At 43.2% G+C, this 18,607-nt stretch overlaps 1 protein-coding gene across 6 annotated transcripts in view; it reads right to left on the bottom strand.

The window, feature by feature from the left end:
• Nucleotides 1-1,131: 1,131 nt before the first annotated feature.
• The window catches only part of LOC148120875 (schlafen family member 13-like), a 38,723-nt gene continuing 21,247 nt past the window's right edge, over nucleotides 1,132-18,607 (bottom strand). For 2 of the 6 annotated variants that reach the window (XM_087910214.1, XM_087910215.1), the window contains exons 2-5: nucleotides 9,738-10,804; nucleotides 5,946-6,098; nucleotides 3,422-4,145; nucleotides 1,132-3,252 (exon numbers count right to left, since the gene is read on the bottom strand). In XM_087910214.1, the coding sequence (XP_087766340.1) occupies nucleotides 2,418-3,252; nucleotides 3,422-4,145; nucleotides 5,946-6,098; nucleotides 9,738-10,797 (2,772 nt within the window). In that variant the 5' untranslated portion in view covers nucleotides 10,798-10,804 and the 3' untranslated portion in view covers nucleotides 1,132-2,417. Of the gene's footprint in view, nucleotides 3,253-3,421; nucleotides 4,146-5,931; nucleotides 6,099-9,737; nucleotides 10,805-14,117; nucleotides 14,388-14,733; nucleotides 14,993-15,875; nucleotides 16,019-18,607 lie in introns of those variants that run through there. The other 4 variants (XM_087910212.1, XM_087910216.1, XM_087910213.1 and 1 more) reach the window with 4 other exon arrangements.

Raw genomic sequence — 18,607 nt, 5'->3', positions numbered from 1 at the left:
TAAAATGAGAAAAATAAAAAGGAAGGAATCAAAAATCTCATCATGAAAGCTGCAGTGCAACTCAACAATTCATGCTGTATATTCCTTTGTCCACATATCTCCACTTGCAAGTGCTCATTGCAAGGAGTCATTGATCTTGTTCAAGGCTCCTGGTCTCCACCACACATTTGATGCTGGGTCCCCACTAGGATTCCTCCTGGACATCCCACTGCTGCCCTGTGCTGTGGAAATCCTGCAGCTTTGGGTCTGTGGGTCAGGTCCCCTCACTGTGCTCCGGCAGATCATGGATGTTGGAGTAGGCCAGGCATAACTCTGGATCTGGGCCTGGGTAGCTTCAGGGTTGGCTCACCAGATGAGAAATGTGGATATTCTTCCATAATAATAATTTCAGGGTTGGTTCACTTACACCTGCGCTAATAGTGTTGGCTCAATTGTGCTGCCTGGCGGGATGCAGGGCCTGCTCTCCCGAGTGCTGCAACTGGTTTGAGTCAGGACAGATTCCCTGATGGAGAATCTCAGCCAATCACATTCTGCTGAAGGTGTGGCCCCTTCAGGCTATACAAAACAAATAAAAAGATCAAAGTGCCTTGCCACTCTCTCTCTTTGGTTCCCTGCTCCCTGGTGTTTGTGGGATCTTGGATTTTGTAAGTTTTTCCCCTTTGATTAAAAGCTAAATCTTTTGTATAGAATTGGTCTGGTTATTTTATCAATCGACCACGCCCGCTACACTCTCCTGCTCTTATGATCACAGGACCAGCTCTCCCATCTGCCCCAAGCATCGATGGGTGTGGGAAGGGCATCTCTCTTCAGCCCATGCCACTATGTGGCAGATGAGGGGTGGGATGCTGGGGAATCTCCTTCAGCTAATGACCTTTGAGAGACTGGACCAGGTAGGGCATAGCTTTGAGTACTGGAAATGTGTGGGCAGCTCATATCCTATAAATTCACTGCAATATTCTATAACCAACTGCTACCTTCAGGGACTAACCCAAAGGGTACTCCAGGGAATGAAATCTTGAAGATGGATGTGTTGCACTTTACAGAACATGGAAAATTAAAATATTTATACCACACCATTGACACTTATTCAGGTTTTCAATGGGCAACTGCTTTGAGCTTAGAACAGGCTGATTCAGTAATCACCCATTTATTAAAAGTTATGACCATCATAGGTATACCTGCACAAATAAAGACAGATAATTGTACAGCATATGTTTCTAAGAAAATAAAATAATTTTTTGCTTATTATAATATGAAGCATATTACAGGTATACCAAACAATCCTACAGGTCAGGCAGTTATAGAAAGATCAAATCAAAGTAGAAAGGATATGGTAAACAAACAAAAAGGGATGGAAAATACCCCCAGAAATGATTGCATAATGCTTTATTAACCTTGAATTTTTTTAATGCTAATGAGAAAGGAAGAACAGTGGCAGTGAGACATTGGATAATGGAGAAAAAAAAACCTTCTGAATTTAGCCAGTATATTTCAAGGATGTGTTGACCTCAGAATGGAAACCAGGAGATGTGCTATGTTGGGGAAGGGGTTTTGCTCTTGTTTTCACAGAAGAAAAGCTATGAATACCATCAAAATTAATAAAGTTTCGATTTGAAAAGAAGAAACATCTTGAGGAGGAAATACTTATCTTCAAAAAGTCAAGAGACCTCAGACATTTAGATGCCTAAAGAAGAAACTTTGGTTGCTCCAAAGTTACAAATGAGACTTTGGGTGATTGTCCAGGTAGCCAGTTGTCTCTGTCATTTGTTGCACCTTTGGAAGTTGCTTGATTGAACTACCTGTCTACTCAAGTGACATTATCTCCCTTCTCAGGTCTTTGATGGGATTGAAGACTAGATAGTTGTAGTTACTTTTCTCTCATGACTTAGCCAAGCCATTTCTAATACAAGACTTAGACTCCTTAGGATAGAATAATTATTTAAACATTTAGCAGATGTTTCTTGCTTAACGTTGTTTATGCTGGTTATAATTCTAATTTTTATACCTGATATCTGTTCTTATTGCTTATGGTTTTGCATAGGTTTTGAACTTTCTTATTTAGACAAAAGGGGGATGTGCTGAGGAATGTCTTTCGGCCAATGGCCTTTGAAAGGCTGAACCTGGCCTTGAGTACTAGAAACTTGTGGGCTCTCACTTCCTCTCTTGGCTGCTGGATTCGGTTCCTGTTGCCTGTTCTTGCAGAATATTATGATCTGTGAATCTACCCCTAAGTAAAGAATCCATTTATTATGCTCAGTTCTGAGCTAGTGTGGGATTACTCTATTCATGTTCTCCTACAGTAGGGCTAGATCTCCCACATTTAGGCCCTCAGGGTAAGGTTACTTCTGCTATGCTGCCCAGACAAAGTGCAAGGCTGACTTTACAGTGTGTTGTTGCTGGTTAAGGGGTCAGCTACCTCACCAACTCAGCCTTCTCTCTAGAATCCAATTCAAGCTACTGAGGTACATCCCGATAGAGTTAGAATGATTAGGTAACCACATAATATACAGATGTTTTCTTGCTCTGGAAGCCAAGCAGAGCAATAGGTTGCAGGAAATGCTTTGTTCAACTGAATGGGGGTTAATGCCAAACACAATGCTTCTTTCCAGGCCTGAGAATCGGCGGATGCTGTCAAACATGTAGTTGAATGCATCCTCCATCTGACACACTCTCTTCTTCCTTATTTCACTCAGGAACTGATCTTTATATGCATTTATTTCCTCTTCTGTGCTGAAAAGCACAGCGATATCATGCGGAGAGTAGCCCTTCTTCAAGAAAGAGTTGCACTCATTTACTACAAAGGTCACCATCTTGCTCAAGTTCAAGTGTTTGTGCTTAAAGCTTCCTGGTACACTGTGAGTCCAGGTAAATTCATTGAGCATCTTCAGGGACTCGCGAGGGATCCTGAATAGAGGGTCATTTCTGATTTCCTGTAACATCTTCTGTAAGAACTCAGCTATTTTATCTGCATTGCGTACCACTTTTGTGAGCTCTTCCTTTGGATACTGGCGTGAGAAACATGGGAGGCCAGTCGGTTGCGTGTGGCTGGTCTGAAAATAGTCCAGAAAGATCCAGAGGATTCCGGGACAATCTTTCTCTCTCTGAGTGATGCGCTTTACCTTCTCATACCAGTTCCCATCTTCAGTGCGCAAATTCTGGGCTTCATCAACAATGATGTGTTGGATCATGTCTGTCTGAAACTCAATTTTCATGAAAGTTTTCCGGGTCATTGCCTGGCAAATATTTTTTGCCCTGTAACAGTGAAAAGGACATGAGGTGTTTATCTAACTGCGTCAATGCCCAGAGACACAGCACTGATGTAACAGGTCCTTGTACTGTCTAATTCCCAAGAATCAGGGTCACTTAAGAGAAATATTCAAGACCAGACTGATAACACACAGATGTAAGATCCTATACTTACCTGATAAAATCCCTTAAGCGCTGATTTTCACAGATGTAGAGAATTCTATCTGTTTCAGAGTGAAATGTGTTTCTGATCTTTTCCATGATCTTGATGGCCATGACTGTCTTGCCCGACCCTGGCAAGCCATGCACAAACAGTTTCTTGGTTTTGCGGAGATTTTTTGAGAATATCTCATACTGTTGGACTGTGAGAAGATTCAAAATTTCACAGCCAAGCTGGTCACTCAAGAAAGATCTGAAGTTGAGCAAGACAATTACAAGTGCCTGCAGCAAGGCTTCCATTTGCTGGGTGTTTGCAAGGTTATAGGAACGTGGGTAATCTACAGGAGCGGGTGACCTCTCACTGGTCTCTACATTGCTCTTGGATTCCAGGCAGAGAACCTTGGTCATGACGCAGACCCTTCCAGTGTAGCCACCAGTGTTCACTAGCTTCTGCTTGAGAGTAAAGGCAGTGCGGGTACAGTAGTCCTGTGCCCCCTCCTCCTGCTGCCCAAGGATGGTGTAGAGGGTGGGAGGGCTATTCTCTGCAATCAGCAGAGCATCGCAGATGACTCCCTGCCTCTCTTCCAAGTTCAGGTCCACAGCCCAGCTTCTAGAGAGGATCAGGAGACCACAGGGGACAGAGTGCATTTGCTCCTTTATTAAGTTCTTCAGTCCCTTATTCTCTGAGCACAGCTCCTCCCAGAGGGATTCAGGAGTATATTTCAAGCATTCTCGTGACACTGGACATGGAAAGAATAAACAAGATTTCAAATAAGTATTTGTATTGTTTTGTACGACTCACTTATTATGTTTAAAACAGAGAATTACGTAGATGACGAACACAAAACAAGCTCAATAGTATTTTTTGGAGTTTTTTTGCATATAGTTTGTTTCGATATATTTCTTACCTTACAGTTATTTTGTTTATTTATTATGGTTTTCAATTTTGTGTTCTTATGGTGTGTTTGTGTGTGTGTGTGTGTGTGTGAGCATGTGGCATATGCGCATGTGTGTGTGTCTGTCTTTCTGTGTGTGTTTCTTGTTCTTATTTTCTGTTTGTTTTGACCTATTCTGCTTTGTTTGTTTCAATTGCCTATTTGTTTACAATGGGAGAGAGAGGGGAAAGAATGTGGATTTGAGGGTAGGGAGGTGTTGACAAACTGGGAGGAGCTGGCAGCGGGTAACTGTTATCAGAATATATTCTACAAAAAAAGCTGTTTTCAATGAAAATTAAAGTTATGAAACATTTTCAAACAAAAAGGGAAGTAAGTTCTTATTTGTAGTACAACTGAAGGGAAATTCCGTCTGTATACATCCCCTTCAACTCATATTCCACCAAGCTGATGGAATGATATGGCCCTCCAATTTTCTTACAGAAAAGTCTGTGCCAAACAAAATCTAACTTATTGAGCCTAAGGCAGTGCAAAAAAATCTGTGCAGTTATTCTTACATCAGATATCTTTGTGGAAAATTTAAAAACATTTACGATAAGATGAGAAGTGAAAAAGAGTTCAAGTAAATTAATTTTGAAAATGGACCTAAGGCCATCCTAACACATTAAGTATCTCGGCCTTCATTCATGTTTATATATCCACAGGATGACTCTGTATTGTCCATCCTAACACATTAAGTATCTGGGCCTTCATACATGTTTATATATCCACAGGATGACTCTGTATTGTCCATCCTAACACATTAAGTATCTGGGCCTTCATACATGTTTATAAATCCACAGGATGTCTCTGTATTGTACTCGGTTAACAGATCTCACAAATAGTCAGAGTGTGAAGTTGAAGAGGTCGTTTCCTCTGTTCAGAAACCCGGATCTTCTCTAAGTAGGAATTCCTAGACAAAACATAGCTAAAGGCTGACATTATCTGTCATCTGAAATTATTATTTTTGTACCACGCCCAGACCCTAGTGACTTGTTCTCACTACCTTCCTTCAGGACAAATTACTCATGGTTCCGCTGTGCCCTCCTATTCTGCCATGTGAACGCTTGTGTTCTTTCCCCTGTCCCTTAAAAGCTTACTACAGGGGCCTAGAGAGATGGCTTAGGGACTAAGAGCACTGGCTGCTCTTCCTGAGGTCAATTCCCAGCAGCTACATTGTGGCAATGTAATGAAATCTGGTGCCCTCTTCTGGCAGAACACTGTATACATAATAAAAAAATCTTTAAAGAGAGAGAAGCTGGGGACAAAGGCCAACCATACCATTCTGCTTCCAGTATAAGACTTCTGCTATGGCTGTACTGGTTCAGTGAGTTCTGAACCCTTGAGAAGCTGACTCAAATGCATATGCTCAAGCCCTGGAAGTGCTATTTAAATTCCTGGTGGGGGCTCTGATCTCTGCATATTTAGCTATCAGATTTTGCTAGTACCATGCTCAATGACTTCAAGAGTCCCTGTACCTCATTCCCAAGAGGTTTGCAGTGTTGTTACATCATTAACTTGGTGCTGCACAAGGCATTCTCGTTGATTTCTTTTTTAGCAAAGGTGTTAATGCTCTCTTTCTCTTATTGAAAAACTAGCTGTTCATACCTGGAAATAAATGTTTTTGGAGGTCGACTTTATGCTCCAGTCCTTTCTTAGAATACACTGGTCTGCAGTGTGGAGGGCTGTCGGAAAGACTCAGCTGACACTCAAAATCTTCACACAGGTTACCGAGGGAAGATGACTGACTGGAAGTTGCCTCTGTGTGACACAGTGAATGAAACCAGTCAGGATAACAAAGCACAGGCTCTATTCCAAAGGGGAAGAATTGGCAGAAGACCAGAACCACACAGAAGGGAAGCTGAAGCTTGATCCAGAAGGTAATATAAACAACCCTGGTGAAGACCCGGCTAGTTCCAACCACATGACAAAATCAGAATCCTCAAAAGCTCCAAGTCCAATGGAAGGTTCTGGGGAGGCAGTGACTCCCCTGACATCGTGGGTAAACAGTGAAGAGGAGGCCCACTTTGTCACTTCACTGGGTGCCACCTGGGTAGAGAGCCCACTGGTTAGTGCCCAGCTACCCTGGGGTCCTGATAGCAAGAAACAATCTCAAATCAGGGATCCGGGTGTCAGCCTGCCAAAGTTCAGGGCAGGAGACAGCTTCATGGGGCAATGAGGGCCTCAGCACTGTCATGCCAAAAAGTTCATGTAGTAGGAGGCTGAACTCAGAAAGGCAAGCTTGGGACTGGAGAGATGGCTCATAGGTCAAGGACACTAGCTGGGATGCAGAGGCAGGCAGAACTCTGTGAGTTCGAGGCCAGCCTGGTCTACAAAGCAGATACCAGGACAGCCAGGGCTGTTACACAGAGAAGCCCTGTCTTGAAAAACAAATCTAACTAATCTCTTGTTTTTCATTAGACCAAAATTAATTTATAAACAAATAGCAGGAGAAGCTACAGAACTTTAAAAACATATGTAGATTAAACAATGAATGACCAGCATGTCATTGATGAAATCAGGAAATTAAAACATTCACATAACCAAATGAAAATGATATCAGCAGTTATAGAAACATTTGGAATGTATCAGAGGCACACCGAATAGTGGAGTTTATAGCTATGAGCAATTACATGGAAAACCAGAGACACCTCAAGTAAGAAACATCATGGAATTTCGAGTTAGAGAAACAATTCAACTAACAAGAACAATACAAGACCAAATTAGTAGATAGAAAGAAATAATAATTACCAGGGTAGAAATTAATGAAAAGAAATGATCAAAAGAATGAGTAAAACAGACCTTTTAAAAAATAGAGAAGATTAATAAACTCTTGGCTAAACTAACTAAAGAAAGAGAAGAGAATATTTCCACATATATCAATAAAATCCAGAGAATTATTAGGGAATACTTTGAAAATCTATATTCTAAAGAGGTGAAAAATCTATGGTTTTGGATCAAAGGAGAAATTCCTGGACACATATCACCTACCCAAACTAAGTCAAGATCACTGAAGCGGCAGTCACCAAAATGAAACTAAATCCCTTTCATTTCAATGCAGTTTCTCACATTTCCAGGAAGATTGTGCTGTCTCTTTGCAGAGAGATGAGGCAGAAGTACAGTCCCATCTGTGCCTACCCAAAAGGAAGATGAAGAGAATCCTAGCAAAGAAAAGTCCAGAACTGGATGGATTCATTGTTGACTTCTAATAGACCATCACTGATGAATTAACAGCAGTGTTCCTCAAATTAGTCTATGAAATTGAAGGGAAGAGACACTATTAATTCACCCCATAAAGCTGTATCACAACCTTAAAAAGACAAACCAAAAAAATCGGCCACTCAATTCCCATGATAAACTTAAACCTGCAAACCAAACTTAACCTAACACTGAAAAGATCAAGTTGGTTTCATTCCACAGAGGCAAGGGTGTCTTAATAAATACAATGTACCAGATAAGTGGAATCAGGGACAAAATCACAGATCATCTCATCAGATGCAGAAAATGCTGATGTCAAAATTTTACATCCTTCCATGACTAAAACACCCCGAAAAAAACCAGGAACGGAAAGAACAGATGTCAACATGATACAGGCTGCATATGACAAACCTAACCTAACATTAGACTAGGTGAGAAAAAGCAAAAAATTCTGCCTCCAAAATCGAGGGCTCACTCTCACGCAAGGCATGCGTACAAATAGAAAAGAAATAGTTGTGCCCATTTACAGATGATCTGACCCTAAACATAAAGACCTTAAAGACTCTACCTGTGAGCTCTTATATTTGATAACTTTCAGCAAGGTAGTAGGATACAAAAACCAAGAGACAAACCCAGCAGCTTTTCTGTATACCAATAAAGAACTTGCCGAGAAACAGATGTGGAAAATCTCCTTAATGACTGCACCAGAAAAATCCCCGAGAACATACCATACCTAACAAAGGACGCAGAGGCCTCTACGATGAAAACTTTCAAACACTGAGGCAGAAACCGGAAGGAAAAGCCTCCTATGGAAATGGCGGTCACTAAACTCTGTCTACTGAGCCAATACAAGTCCTACCAAATTCCAATAATACTTTTCACAGAACTAAGAAAAAAATTCTGAAATTCATATAGAAGTACAAAAATCTGGTTAGCCAAAGAAGACTTAGCAAAAAGAGCATTTAGAGCCAGCCAAAATACGCTACATCTGGTGCAGATTCCTGACTCCCAGGGTTGGTAACATGCTAAACTTTGGCACCAGGTGACCATTGCTATGAGGGCCCAGCAAATTACAGTGTGAGGAGTTTAAATAACGTGTGTAAATACGAACTCCATTTTCATGATGCTGGTCAGATGACTCAGTGGGTAAAGGTGCTGTGGTGGTCTAAAGAAAATGATCCCCAAAGGGAGAGGCACTTCTAGGAAGTGTGGCCTTGTTGGAGTACGTGCATTCTTGATTGAGGAAGTGTGTCACTGTGGAGGCAGGCTTTGAGGTCTCATATATGCTCAAGATACTACCCAGTCTCTCAGATTATTTCCTGTTGCCTGTAATATGTAGGACTTTCAGTTATTTCTCCAGCACAATATCTGCCTGCATGTTGCTGTGTCCCACCATGATGATAATGGACTGAACCTCTGAAACTGTAAGTGAGCTACCACAATTAAATGTTTTCCTTTATAAGAGTTGCCATGATCAGTCCAAGGCTTATCTATTGCACTCCAGATATGCTGATGCCTGGGATTTCCCCAAATGTGGGATCCTGGACTGCATTATTTGTGGTAGTGGGGACCACACTTGTGCTCTCCCCTAAGAAAAAAAAAAGAGTTACTATGGTCATGGTGTCTCTTCACAACAATGGAAACCCTAACTAAACAGGTGCCTGCCTCCAGGCCTGATGACCTGAGTTTGATCTGTCACGCACTTGGTGGAAGGAGAAGTGACTCATGTTGGTCTCTGGCCTCCAAGTGTGAACTGTGGCATCTGAACATGTGTGTGCCAAAAAAGAAGTCCATATTCAGCCAAGTGGTGGTGGCACATATCTTTAATCCCAGCACTTGGGAGGAAGAAGCAAGTGGATCTCAGTGAGTTCAAGGACAGCCTGCCCTACTATAAAAAGAAACCCTGCCTCAAAACAAACAAACAAAAAGAACTCTATATTCAATTTTTAAAAAGATTTATTTATTTACTATATTTAGTGTTCTGCCTACATGTATGCATGCAGGCCAGAAGAGGGACACCAGGTCTCATTATAGATGATTGTAAGCCTCTGAGCCATCTCTCCAACCCTAAATTTCTTGTATCCAAAAAGCATAAAGACCCAACTTCAGTAGATGTAATGAACTCAGATTTTCAGAGTGTGAACAATATAGAGGAACTCAAGAGTCAGAAAAACCAGAGAAGGAAGATCTCTCCCCTCTTACCTGGATCAGCAGCCACCATCATGCCCACCCACTCCTTCGTAGTCAGTCTGTAGATGACTCCTTTCTCCTTGTCTGCCATCCACGAGGTGGGAGCTTCTGAGAACACCGCGCAGCAGAAAGCCTCCACTTTGAGCGCACAGAGATAACCACGCAAATTCCCCTCCTGAAACACATCTATGACTCTGGTCTCGTGAGACACCTTTTCTTCAGATGACGAAAAATGGAAAACTGGCAACTTAGATATTGCTTCATTTGCCACTCTTTCCAAAGAGTCACGGGTAACATTGTCTTTTGGGCATCCCAGGACCTTCCTACTCTTGTCCTCCACTCCAATGAAAAGGTAGCCTCCGCTGGTGTTTGCAAATGCAGAGACATACTCTGGAATTTCAGTTTTAATGTAGTCTTGGACACTTTTTGTAGCGAATTGTTTAAACTCTACTTGTATAGATTCAGGAAAAGGCAAGGTTTGACCATATTCGAGTTTCTCACTTTGGAAAATTTCAAAAGCAGGATCTGATTCAAGGCTGTTCTGACGCATAACTCTGGGAATTTTAACAGGTGGAGTGTCTTCATCTTTCTGGTCACATCCGTCATTCTTCTTACGTTTTAGATATCCAAATGCATCTGTTGAATTCATGGCAATCACTGAAGTTTCAGATCTATGGTACAAGGAAGAATTTTGGCTGCAAATGCGAGGTTTAGCAGAACCGTTTTCAGGGCCGCAGCTCCACGATTTAACAAAAATGTAAAAATAATTCCCTCGTTGTTGGGTCTCAAAGAAAGCCTGCCAATCAGAAGACTGGATAAGCGCTCTCAAAGACTGTTCCAAATCCAGTCCCATCTCCACGGGATACTCACTCTTGTTGGCCATTTGTATCTCAATCACTCCTCCTCCGGAGTTTAACAGAGCACAGGCAGCCTCTGTAACTCTTGTCTTCTCCAGCTTTCTCTTCTTTGAGTCCATTTTATTTCGGTTTTCTTCCCCAAGAGTCATGTCCCTTATGCGGATGACCAAGTCTGGGTGAGACTTTACCATCTCTAAGGAGAGATTTCTTTCCATGTTGATCCTACAGTCAAACAATCCAAACACTTGTTTTACCTTTATTGAGATTAATTCTCTCAAGGACACAGTTCATTTACCTACTTACTGAAAATACTTAATCTAAGCCAAATATTCTGTCAAAGCAGTAAAATATCAAGTAACATAAAAACAGTTCTTTCTCTTTAGAAATTTTTTTTGAGGGAGAGTAAAGTAGAATTTACCATCACATGTGATATGGGCTATGAGAGTAAAAACACATTAAAGAGGTGTCTGAACTAATTTGGTTATTACACTGTAGCTTAATAATTCTCCCAGGAGGAGCTAATGTCATCCGTTCACTGGAATTGTCAGGGTGAAGCCATCAGCACTGAGGTACAGAAGTAGAAGGGATCACCTAACGGAAGAGTATGCCATGGCATGAGATTTCACAGTTTGGGACATATTCCCAAAGAATTATGGGATAAATAGAGAATATACTGGAAGGAGATGTCAAAAGGGTAATGAAACCCCAGAGAGGTGGGAGAAAACCAAAGGAATATGGCATCAGGGAATGGAGCACAAGGCCGCCTGCTGACTTTCCAGGTCTCTAAGCTACTGACTGCAAGTTAATACTGCAAGTTAATGCTGTAAGTTAATACTGGAAAGTCTTATTGTAGGATTTAGTGAACTGCCAGGAGCTGGTGGTGCATGTCTTTAATTCTAGCACTTGGGAGGCAGAGGCAGGAGGAGCTCTGAGTTCAAGGCCAGTCTGATCTACATGGTGAGTTCCAGGACAGCCAATGCTACACAGAGAAGTCCTGTCTCCATCCTCTCCTGCAAAAATACATTTGATGCATGACACAGCTGCTGACTCTGAAGACTGCAGAAGGTGAGGTCTTAGAGATGAGCACCAACAGGCATGGCTTGGCTGGCAACTCTATCCCTTACTTTTGAGTACCATCCCTTTACACTGTTTGAAGATGTGCGCTGTGATTGGTTTAATAAGAGCTGAATGGCCAATAGTTAGGCAGGAAGAGTTTAGGTGGGACTTCTGGGGATAGAGAGGACCCAGGGAAGAAGAAAGGTGGAGTCACCAGCCAGATACAGAGGAAGCAGGACATGCAGGAGGAGAGGTAAAAGTCATGAGCCACATGAGCACATGAGCACACAGATGAATAGAAATGGGTTAAATTAAGTTGTAAGAGCTAGTTCGAAACAGGCAAAGGCCAAGCATTCATAATTAATAAGAATTCTCTATGTTGCTATTTGGGGGCTATCTTGTGGGACAGAGAAAGACTCTTTACAGCATACTATTGTTTTATTATTGTTTTATTGTTTTATTTATATGGACACTTAAGATGCCTAACCCTATGTGCTTGCTAACAGGGCAAGGATCTTTTACCTTGATATGACTCTTAGTATAAGGATTAAATAATTCACCAAGTGTTGAACACTATGCATTGGCTCACAGATGTTCAGTAAGCAAAATGTCACATGGGCTGAGGAATGAATGCCAGGCACAGTAATAGTGTTATCAAACGTAGACAATCAGTCATTAGATTAACTTATTAAAGAAGAGAGGCGCTGATGTGGATGGAGGAAGAGAGTTTGAAGATTGGTTTTTCTTTAAGATGGGAAAGGCTTGACAATATTTAGCATGGATGAGAGAAAGTCAGTAGGGAGCTGAGAACTTAAAGAAGGAGGAGGAGACTGAGTGACTGAAACAATAGAATCCTGAGAGTCAAGGTCTGGACAAGATCGTGGGTCAGATTCTGGAAGAAGGTAAAGAGGAGAAGAGAAAACCGTTGGCAGTGAGGTTAGGTTTATAGCTCTAGGGGAGGCAGGAGGGAGATTCTTCCAATGCCTTCCCTTTTCCTCTTCAGCTAAGGAACAAAGTCACCCGTCTGGAAAGAGCCCTTTGCTGAAAAGGCAGGAGGAGAAATGTAGGGACAGGTGGGAGAAGTGTGAAGAGACATCACAGCTATATGGGGACGGAGGGTGTGCGCACAGGGAGATACTGTAGAGAAAACGGGAAGCCCTGTGTCTTGTTACTCCCCTGCCGCGGTGATAAAAATGCCCAGACAAAGGCCACTTCAGGAAGGCAGGGTTCCAAGTAGGCATCACCAGAGCCAGGAAGGCAAGGCAGCTGGAACTTACACAGCTGGGTCACAGTGTAGCAGGAAGACCAAGGAATGCATGTGCTTAGGCAGCACGCTGATTTTTTTTTTTTCAGTCTAGGAACCACAGGCTGGAAATGGTGCCACTCTCCTTTAGAATAATGGGTCTTCTCAATTATCTCAGTTAACATAATCACTCACAGATATATCTACAGATTAAATAATCCCCTAGGTATGTGCCTGGAGGCATTTCTTATAGGCAGTTCCATATCCCATCAAGCTGACATTGAATACTGTTATACCATGTCTTCATGCATCCAACACACATAAATTTAGGAAATGTAATAATGACTTGAAAAAGTGATTTTATAGCAGGGCATGTACTTATGATAGTGTACATAGTGTATGACAGTGTTTGCATAAAAAACTTAAGACATGGGGTTGAAGAGATGGCTCAGTGTATATGAGTGTTTTGCTTTTATGTATGTCTCTGTACCACCTGCCAAGTCTCTGTGGAGGTCAGAAAAAGGCATCAGATCCTTGGGACCAGCATTATGGACCCTGAGTCACTAGGGGCTGGGAATTGAACCTGGGTCTTCTGCCAAAGCAAAAAGTGTTCTTCACTGCCGAGCCATCTCTCCAGCTCCATACAGCAGAGTTTTTAGGAAGTAAAATCTTAAAAAAGTGTCATATGACACAAAATAAAGCTATACTGGTACTGGTTATTTTGGGGAACCAGAACAGAAAGGAAATAGGGCTGTAGAACAAGTGGCATTGGGAAACTGAAATCACAGGGTCCTTGGCTGTTTTCCAATAGCTTCTAGAGGATAAACTCTGGGTTAGATAGCAATGGTTCTGTTTCTGCCTCTTAACGCCTCAGTTAAGGACAGTATCTTACAGGGGTGGCTCAGTCGTGTCTGCAGAATCTTTCAACACAATAATTTCCAAAACTGCAACTGTGGGCCTTGAGGCACTTGCACTAACTTACACCCGCTCACAGTGACAGAAACCTGCTGCTGAGTGTTGCACCTGTGCCCTAGCATGCCTCAGTGCTTTTGGGCAAGTGGTCCTGCCCCACCCCACCCCGCCCCTCATTCGTCTGTCCTCTCCCCCTCCCTTGAGTCCTGGCCAGGCTCACACCCACCCCAGTTATCCCTATCACTCTCTTGCTTTTTACTGAACTTGCTGCTGAGCCTGATAAAATACCTGGACCTTCAGGTAGGAGAAACAAACAGATGTCACCTTTGCTTCTAGGCTGCTCAGGCCACTCAGGTCCCGGATTTGGCGGGCTAGACCACGATGGTGGTGGTGGTGGAGGTGGTGGTGGTGGTGGTGGTGGTGGTGGTGGTGGTGGTGGTTTGGAGCTGCAGGGCTCTAAGCACCCGGAACCTGGCCTTACAAATTGCAGGTCTAGCGCTTTGGTCCAGCTGGCAATAAGGTCCCGCTTTTTCTTTCCAATGGTTGGCTCCGCCCCTCGCCGAAGGAGCGGGAAAGAAGAGACCAATAGGAAGTCTATTAAATACCGGAAAACTTGAATCTCAGAATGTCTTTAATAAACTAAACTTTATCATCCTAAACTTTAGACATATTGAGCTTTTGGATTGTTCCTAGCGTTTCGGGTTCCTCTTTTGGTCTCAGCTGCCATTCTTATTCCTCCCTGGGCTTCCTTTCTCCCAGAGCTCTGTCACCTGCCCAGCAGTCGCATTTACCAATCATCTATCGAATATAATCAAATGCTATAAGAGTGACAAAAGACGGGAGAATTCATTCAAGAGGAGAAAAGCTCTTCCCAGGTCTTTCCCTCTGCCTCCCGCTTCCCTCTGACCCTGTCCCCACGAAGGTCGCACCGGACACTCACCGCTTCTGGTCTGCGGGAAGGACTCAGTCCTCTCGCTCTGCTCCTCCTGGCTGCCAGGGGAGAACTTGGAAACAGGCACGAACCTTTTCCTTCTAGAACTCGGCCTCTGGCACAAATCCTGCTTGTCGGGTGGCGTTCCGAAAGTCGTGAATTGGTCAGTCGCATGTGAGGCTCAGAGGAGCAGCACTCGCTCCTGCGTGGGTTTGACGGTGGTGGCAGCCAAGTGTTTGAAACAAGGCTTTTAACTTCCGATTCCTTGCTTTGGGGGAAAATGGAACTGTTCTGAGTTTTTCTAGTCAGCTTCAGATCTTTGACCCGCTGCCAAGTTGAACTTACTGTTGGTTTAGGATGAATCTAACGTTCTAGCTACTCTTCTCTCTAGCTAATCCCTCCTCCTGGGCCCTGGGTGAAACTCTCTGAGTGATGACTGAGTTCTCTGCTGTGGAAAGCCCCGAGCAAGAGTGCAGATTTACCTCGTCTAGAAGGAGAGTGAGAGTGTAGATTATTTCTGGGTCCTCTCTTTTATTCCACCGGTCTACATGTGTGGGTTTTGGGCCAGTACCATGCTGTTTTGTCACTATGGCTCTAGAATATGACTTGAGGTCATCCCTGGGTCTTGTGGAGGCGTGAGCATTGATGTTCCTGCTGAAGGTCACTTTGGCAACTGGAAGCCAGAAATGGCAGGTAAAAGTATCCCTTTCCTTTTGAACACAGACTTTCTTCCTTGCCTTGCTGAACCCAGGCAGCTGTCTGCATTAAACCGTGACAACTGGTATTGATTAGCACCTAGGTCTCACTGAACTGTCTACAGGAAGACTCAGAGGTTTAGTTTTGCTCCTCTTTTAGGTCTTCCTGAAGGTCCTACCTTTTTCTTAGAAAGATGCCGTTTAGCTTTCTTGAATGCAACCCTCCAACTGGTCCCAGAGACTATGTCTTCTTTCACTGTAGCATGAGGGGCCGGCTTGTTGGGGTTTCTGTTCCCGCCCAGTACCCCAAAGCCGGCAAGTCCCAGAGAAAATCAATCACACAGAGATCTCTATAAGTTATAAAACTGACTGGCCCATCAGGTCAGGCTACTTATTAGTTCTCATGACTTATCTTAACCCATTATTCTGATCTATGTTAGCCATATGGCTTGGTACCTTTTTCAGCTGTCAGCTTACATGTTGCCTCTTCAGTGGTCTGCACAGGAATGGCAGAGGAACCTCCCTGCTTTCCAGAATTCTCCTGTTCTCATTGCATCACCTCTACTTCCTGTCTGGTTTTCCCGCCTATACTTCCTGCCTGGCCAATCAGCGTTTTATTAAAATATGATTGACAGAATACAGACAATTCTCCCACACCATTTCACAAGAGTGCTCTGTTCAAGGTACAAAGAAGGACACCTCAAATGTTTCTCTAGAAATATTACCAAGGGGCTGAAGAGATGACTCAGAGGTTAAAAGCACTGGCAGCTCCTTTGAGTTCAATTCGGGGCAACCATATGGTGGCTCACAAGCATTCATAATATCTGGCGCCCTCTACTGGCATGCAGGAATACATGCAGGCAGAACACTATACATAATAAATAAATAAATCTTAAAAACAAAAAGACATATTACCTCAAGAAGATCCTCAGTTCTGGTTTGTAGAGACCCCGGGACAATCAGTGTTCTATCTGGTGTTTATCCATTTAATGGGGTTGGGGAAATGGCTCAGAGATTAGAAGCACTGACTGTGTTTCTGGAGGACCAAGGTCTGAGGCCCAACACCTACATGGCAGCTTACAACCGTCCAATTCCACAGAATCTAATGCCCTTTCCTGGCCTCTGAGTGCAGCAGGCACGCATGTGTCTTCTCAATCCTGAGGCAAGGCGGAGACACGAGCATATTTCCAAGTTTCTCAGATATGGCCTTTTGGCCCCCTAGCACCTTCATGTAGCAGCTCAGTACCTCTAGTATTCTAAGCTACTGTGGAGTATTGATTGCCTCGGGATCTGAGGGCAACTAAGGCAGGAGAGATTCATCGACACTCAACACTCCCACGTTCCTCTGCCATTTTAGTTTATTCGCAGTGAAACTGTGCGGTGGGCTGTCCTTGACTCAGTGGATGCTTCCTTTTGCATTTCACCACACCCCAAGCCATAATTCATGTCTGCCTTTAAAAGAATTATTTCTGACACTTTGACAGCAGCTCTTTTTTAAAAGATTAACTTTTTATTATGTATATAGTGTTCTGTCTGCGTGTATGCCAAAAGAAGACACCATTTGAGCCACCATGCAGTTGCTGGGAATTGAACTCAGGACCTCTGGAAGAGTAGTCAGTGCTCTTAGCTGCTGAACTATCTCTGTAGCCTGAGAGTGGCTCTTTAGGCAGTGCCTCCCAGACAGGTCTCTAAATCCTTGTGACAGTGTAACAGGGCAAAAGTTTCCCCATTCTGTCTCAGCTGAAGACATCTTGGTTTAGACCAAAACTGAACACCCCCTTTCTCTGCCCTTTCTACTGCCTGCCCTGAAAGCCCTCTGCCCTGTTCTAGAAGCTCAGGGTGAAAGTCCCCCAGCTGACTGCACATTCTTGGCTCTTGTTAAATTGCACTTTTACTGTCCCCTGCAACTGCCAACCAGAATGTAGTTTTTCCGTATTCTTTGTCTTCAAAAACTTCCTGTAAGCCGGTTGGTGGTGGCTCATACCTTTAATCCCAGCACTTGGGAGCAGAGGCAGGAAGATCTCTGTGAGTTCAAGGCCAGCCTGGTCTATAGAGCGAGTTCCAGGACAGGTCCCAAAGCAACATAGAGAAAGCCTGTCTCAACGCACCACCTGAAAAAAAAAATATCAAACCAAAAACCAAAAAAGAAAAAAAATAAAACATCCCTGTAATACGCAGGCTGTTCTGTGAAACGTATTTCTCTTCAGGCTTAATACAGACTCTCAGTTCGAACTTTGGTCGTCCCAGGGGTCTTTGAGTCTCTACCTGCTACAATAGCCTTGTCCACATATAATGAGAGTCCTTGGCTCTAAAGAACAGCTGTTTACCTCAGTGCATAGGTGGTCTTCTTATTTGTAGGCCTAAAGTTAGACTCCTAAGACATTCTATTGGCTGAAGATTTGGCTCAGAGGTTAAGAGAACTGGCTGCTCTTCCAGAGGTCTGGAGTTCAAATTTCAGCAACAACATGGTAGCTCACAACCATCTACAGGGAGACCTGGTGTTCTCTTCTGGTGTGCAAGCCTGTACTGGCAGAACACTGTATACTTAATAAATAAACAAACCTTGTAAGGCACTCTTTTAACATTTTAAACTGTCTGGCAGCCACAGGATACTTACCAACATATGGTAACATATTAAAAAATAACCCAATTCAGGACAGCAGGCTTTAAAAGAAGTCATCTTTAAAAAGGGACCACTCCCAGTGTCTCATAGCAGAGCATTGAGCTGAGCTCCCAAAGTCCAGTTGAAGAGTGGAGGAGTGAGAATATGAACAAAGAGGTCAAGACCATGATGGGGACACCCTCTGAAACAGTCTACCTGAGCTAATGGGAGCTCATCAACACCAGCAGGACGTGAATGTGGTTGACAGTTGTATGGCTGGGGAAGGCTGGCAGTGGCACCAGGATTTATTCCTACTGCTTGTATTGGCTCTTTTGGACCCATTCTCTTTGGATGGATACCTTGCTCATCCTGGATATAGTAGGGAGGGCCTTGAACCTTCTCCAAACAATGTTCCTTACCCTCTCTCAGGAGTGGATGGGAGTTGGGGTGGGTAGGAAGGTGGAAGGAACGGGAGGAAGGGAGGGAGTGGGAACTTGGATTGGTATGTAAAATGAAAAAGGATAGTTTGTTTTCCTTTTTTTAAAAAATAAAATAAAACAAAAGAAGATAAAAGAAAAAGAAGAAA

The sequence above is a fragment of the Myodes glareolus genome, chromosome 9, assembly GCF_982192425.1.
Source record: "Myodes glareolus chromosome 9, mMyoGla1.1, whole genome shotgun sequence".
Classification (NCBI taxonomy): domain Eukaryota; kingdom Metazoa; phylum Chordata; class Mammalia; order Rodentia; family Cricetidae; genus Myodes; species Myodes glareolus.
Note: the sequence above shows the minus strand (reverse complement) of the source record. Positions and strands in the feature narration are given on the sequence as shown.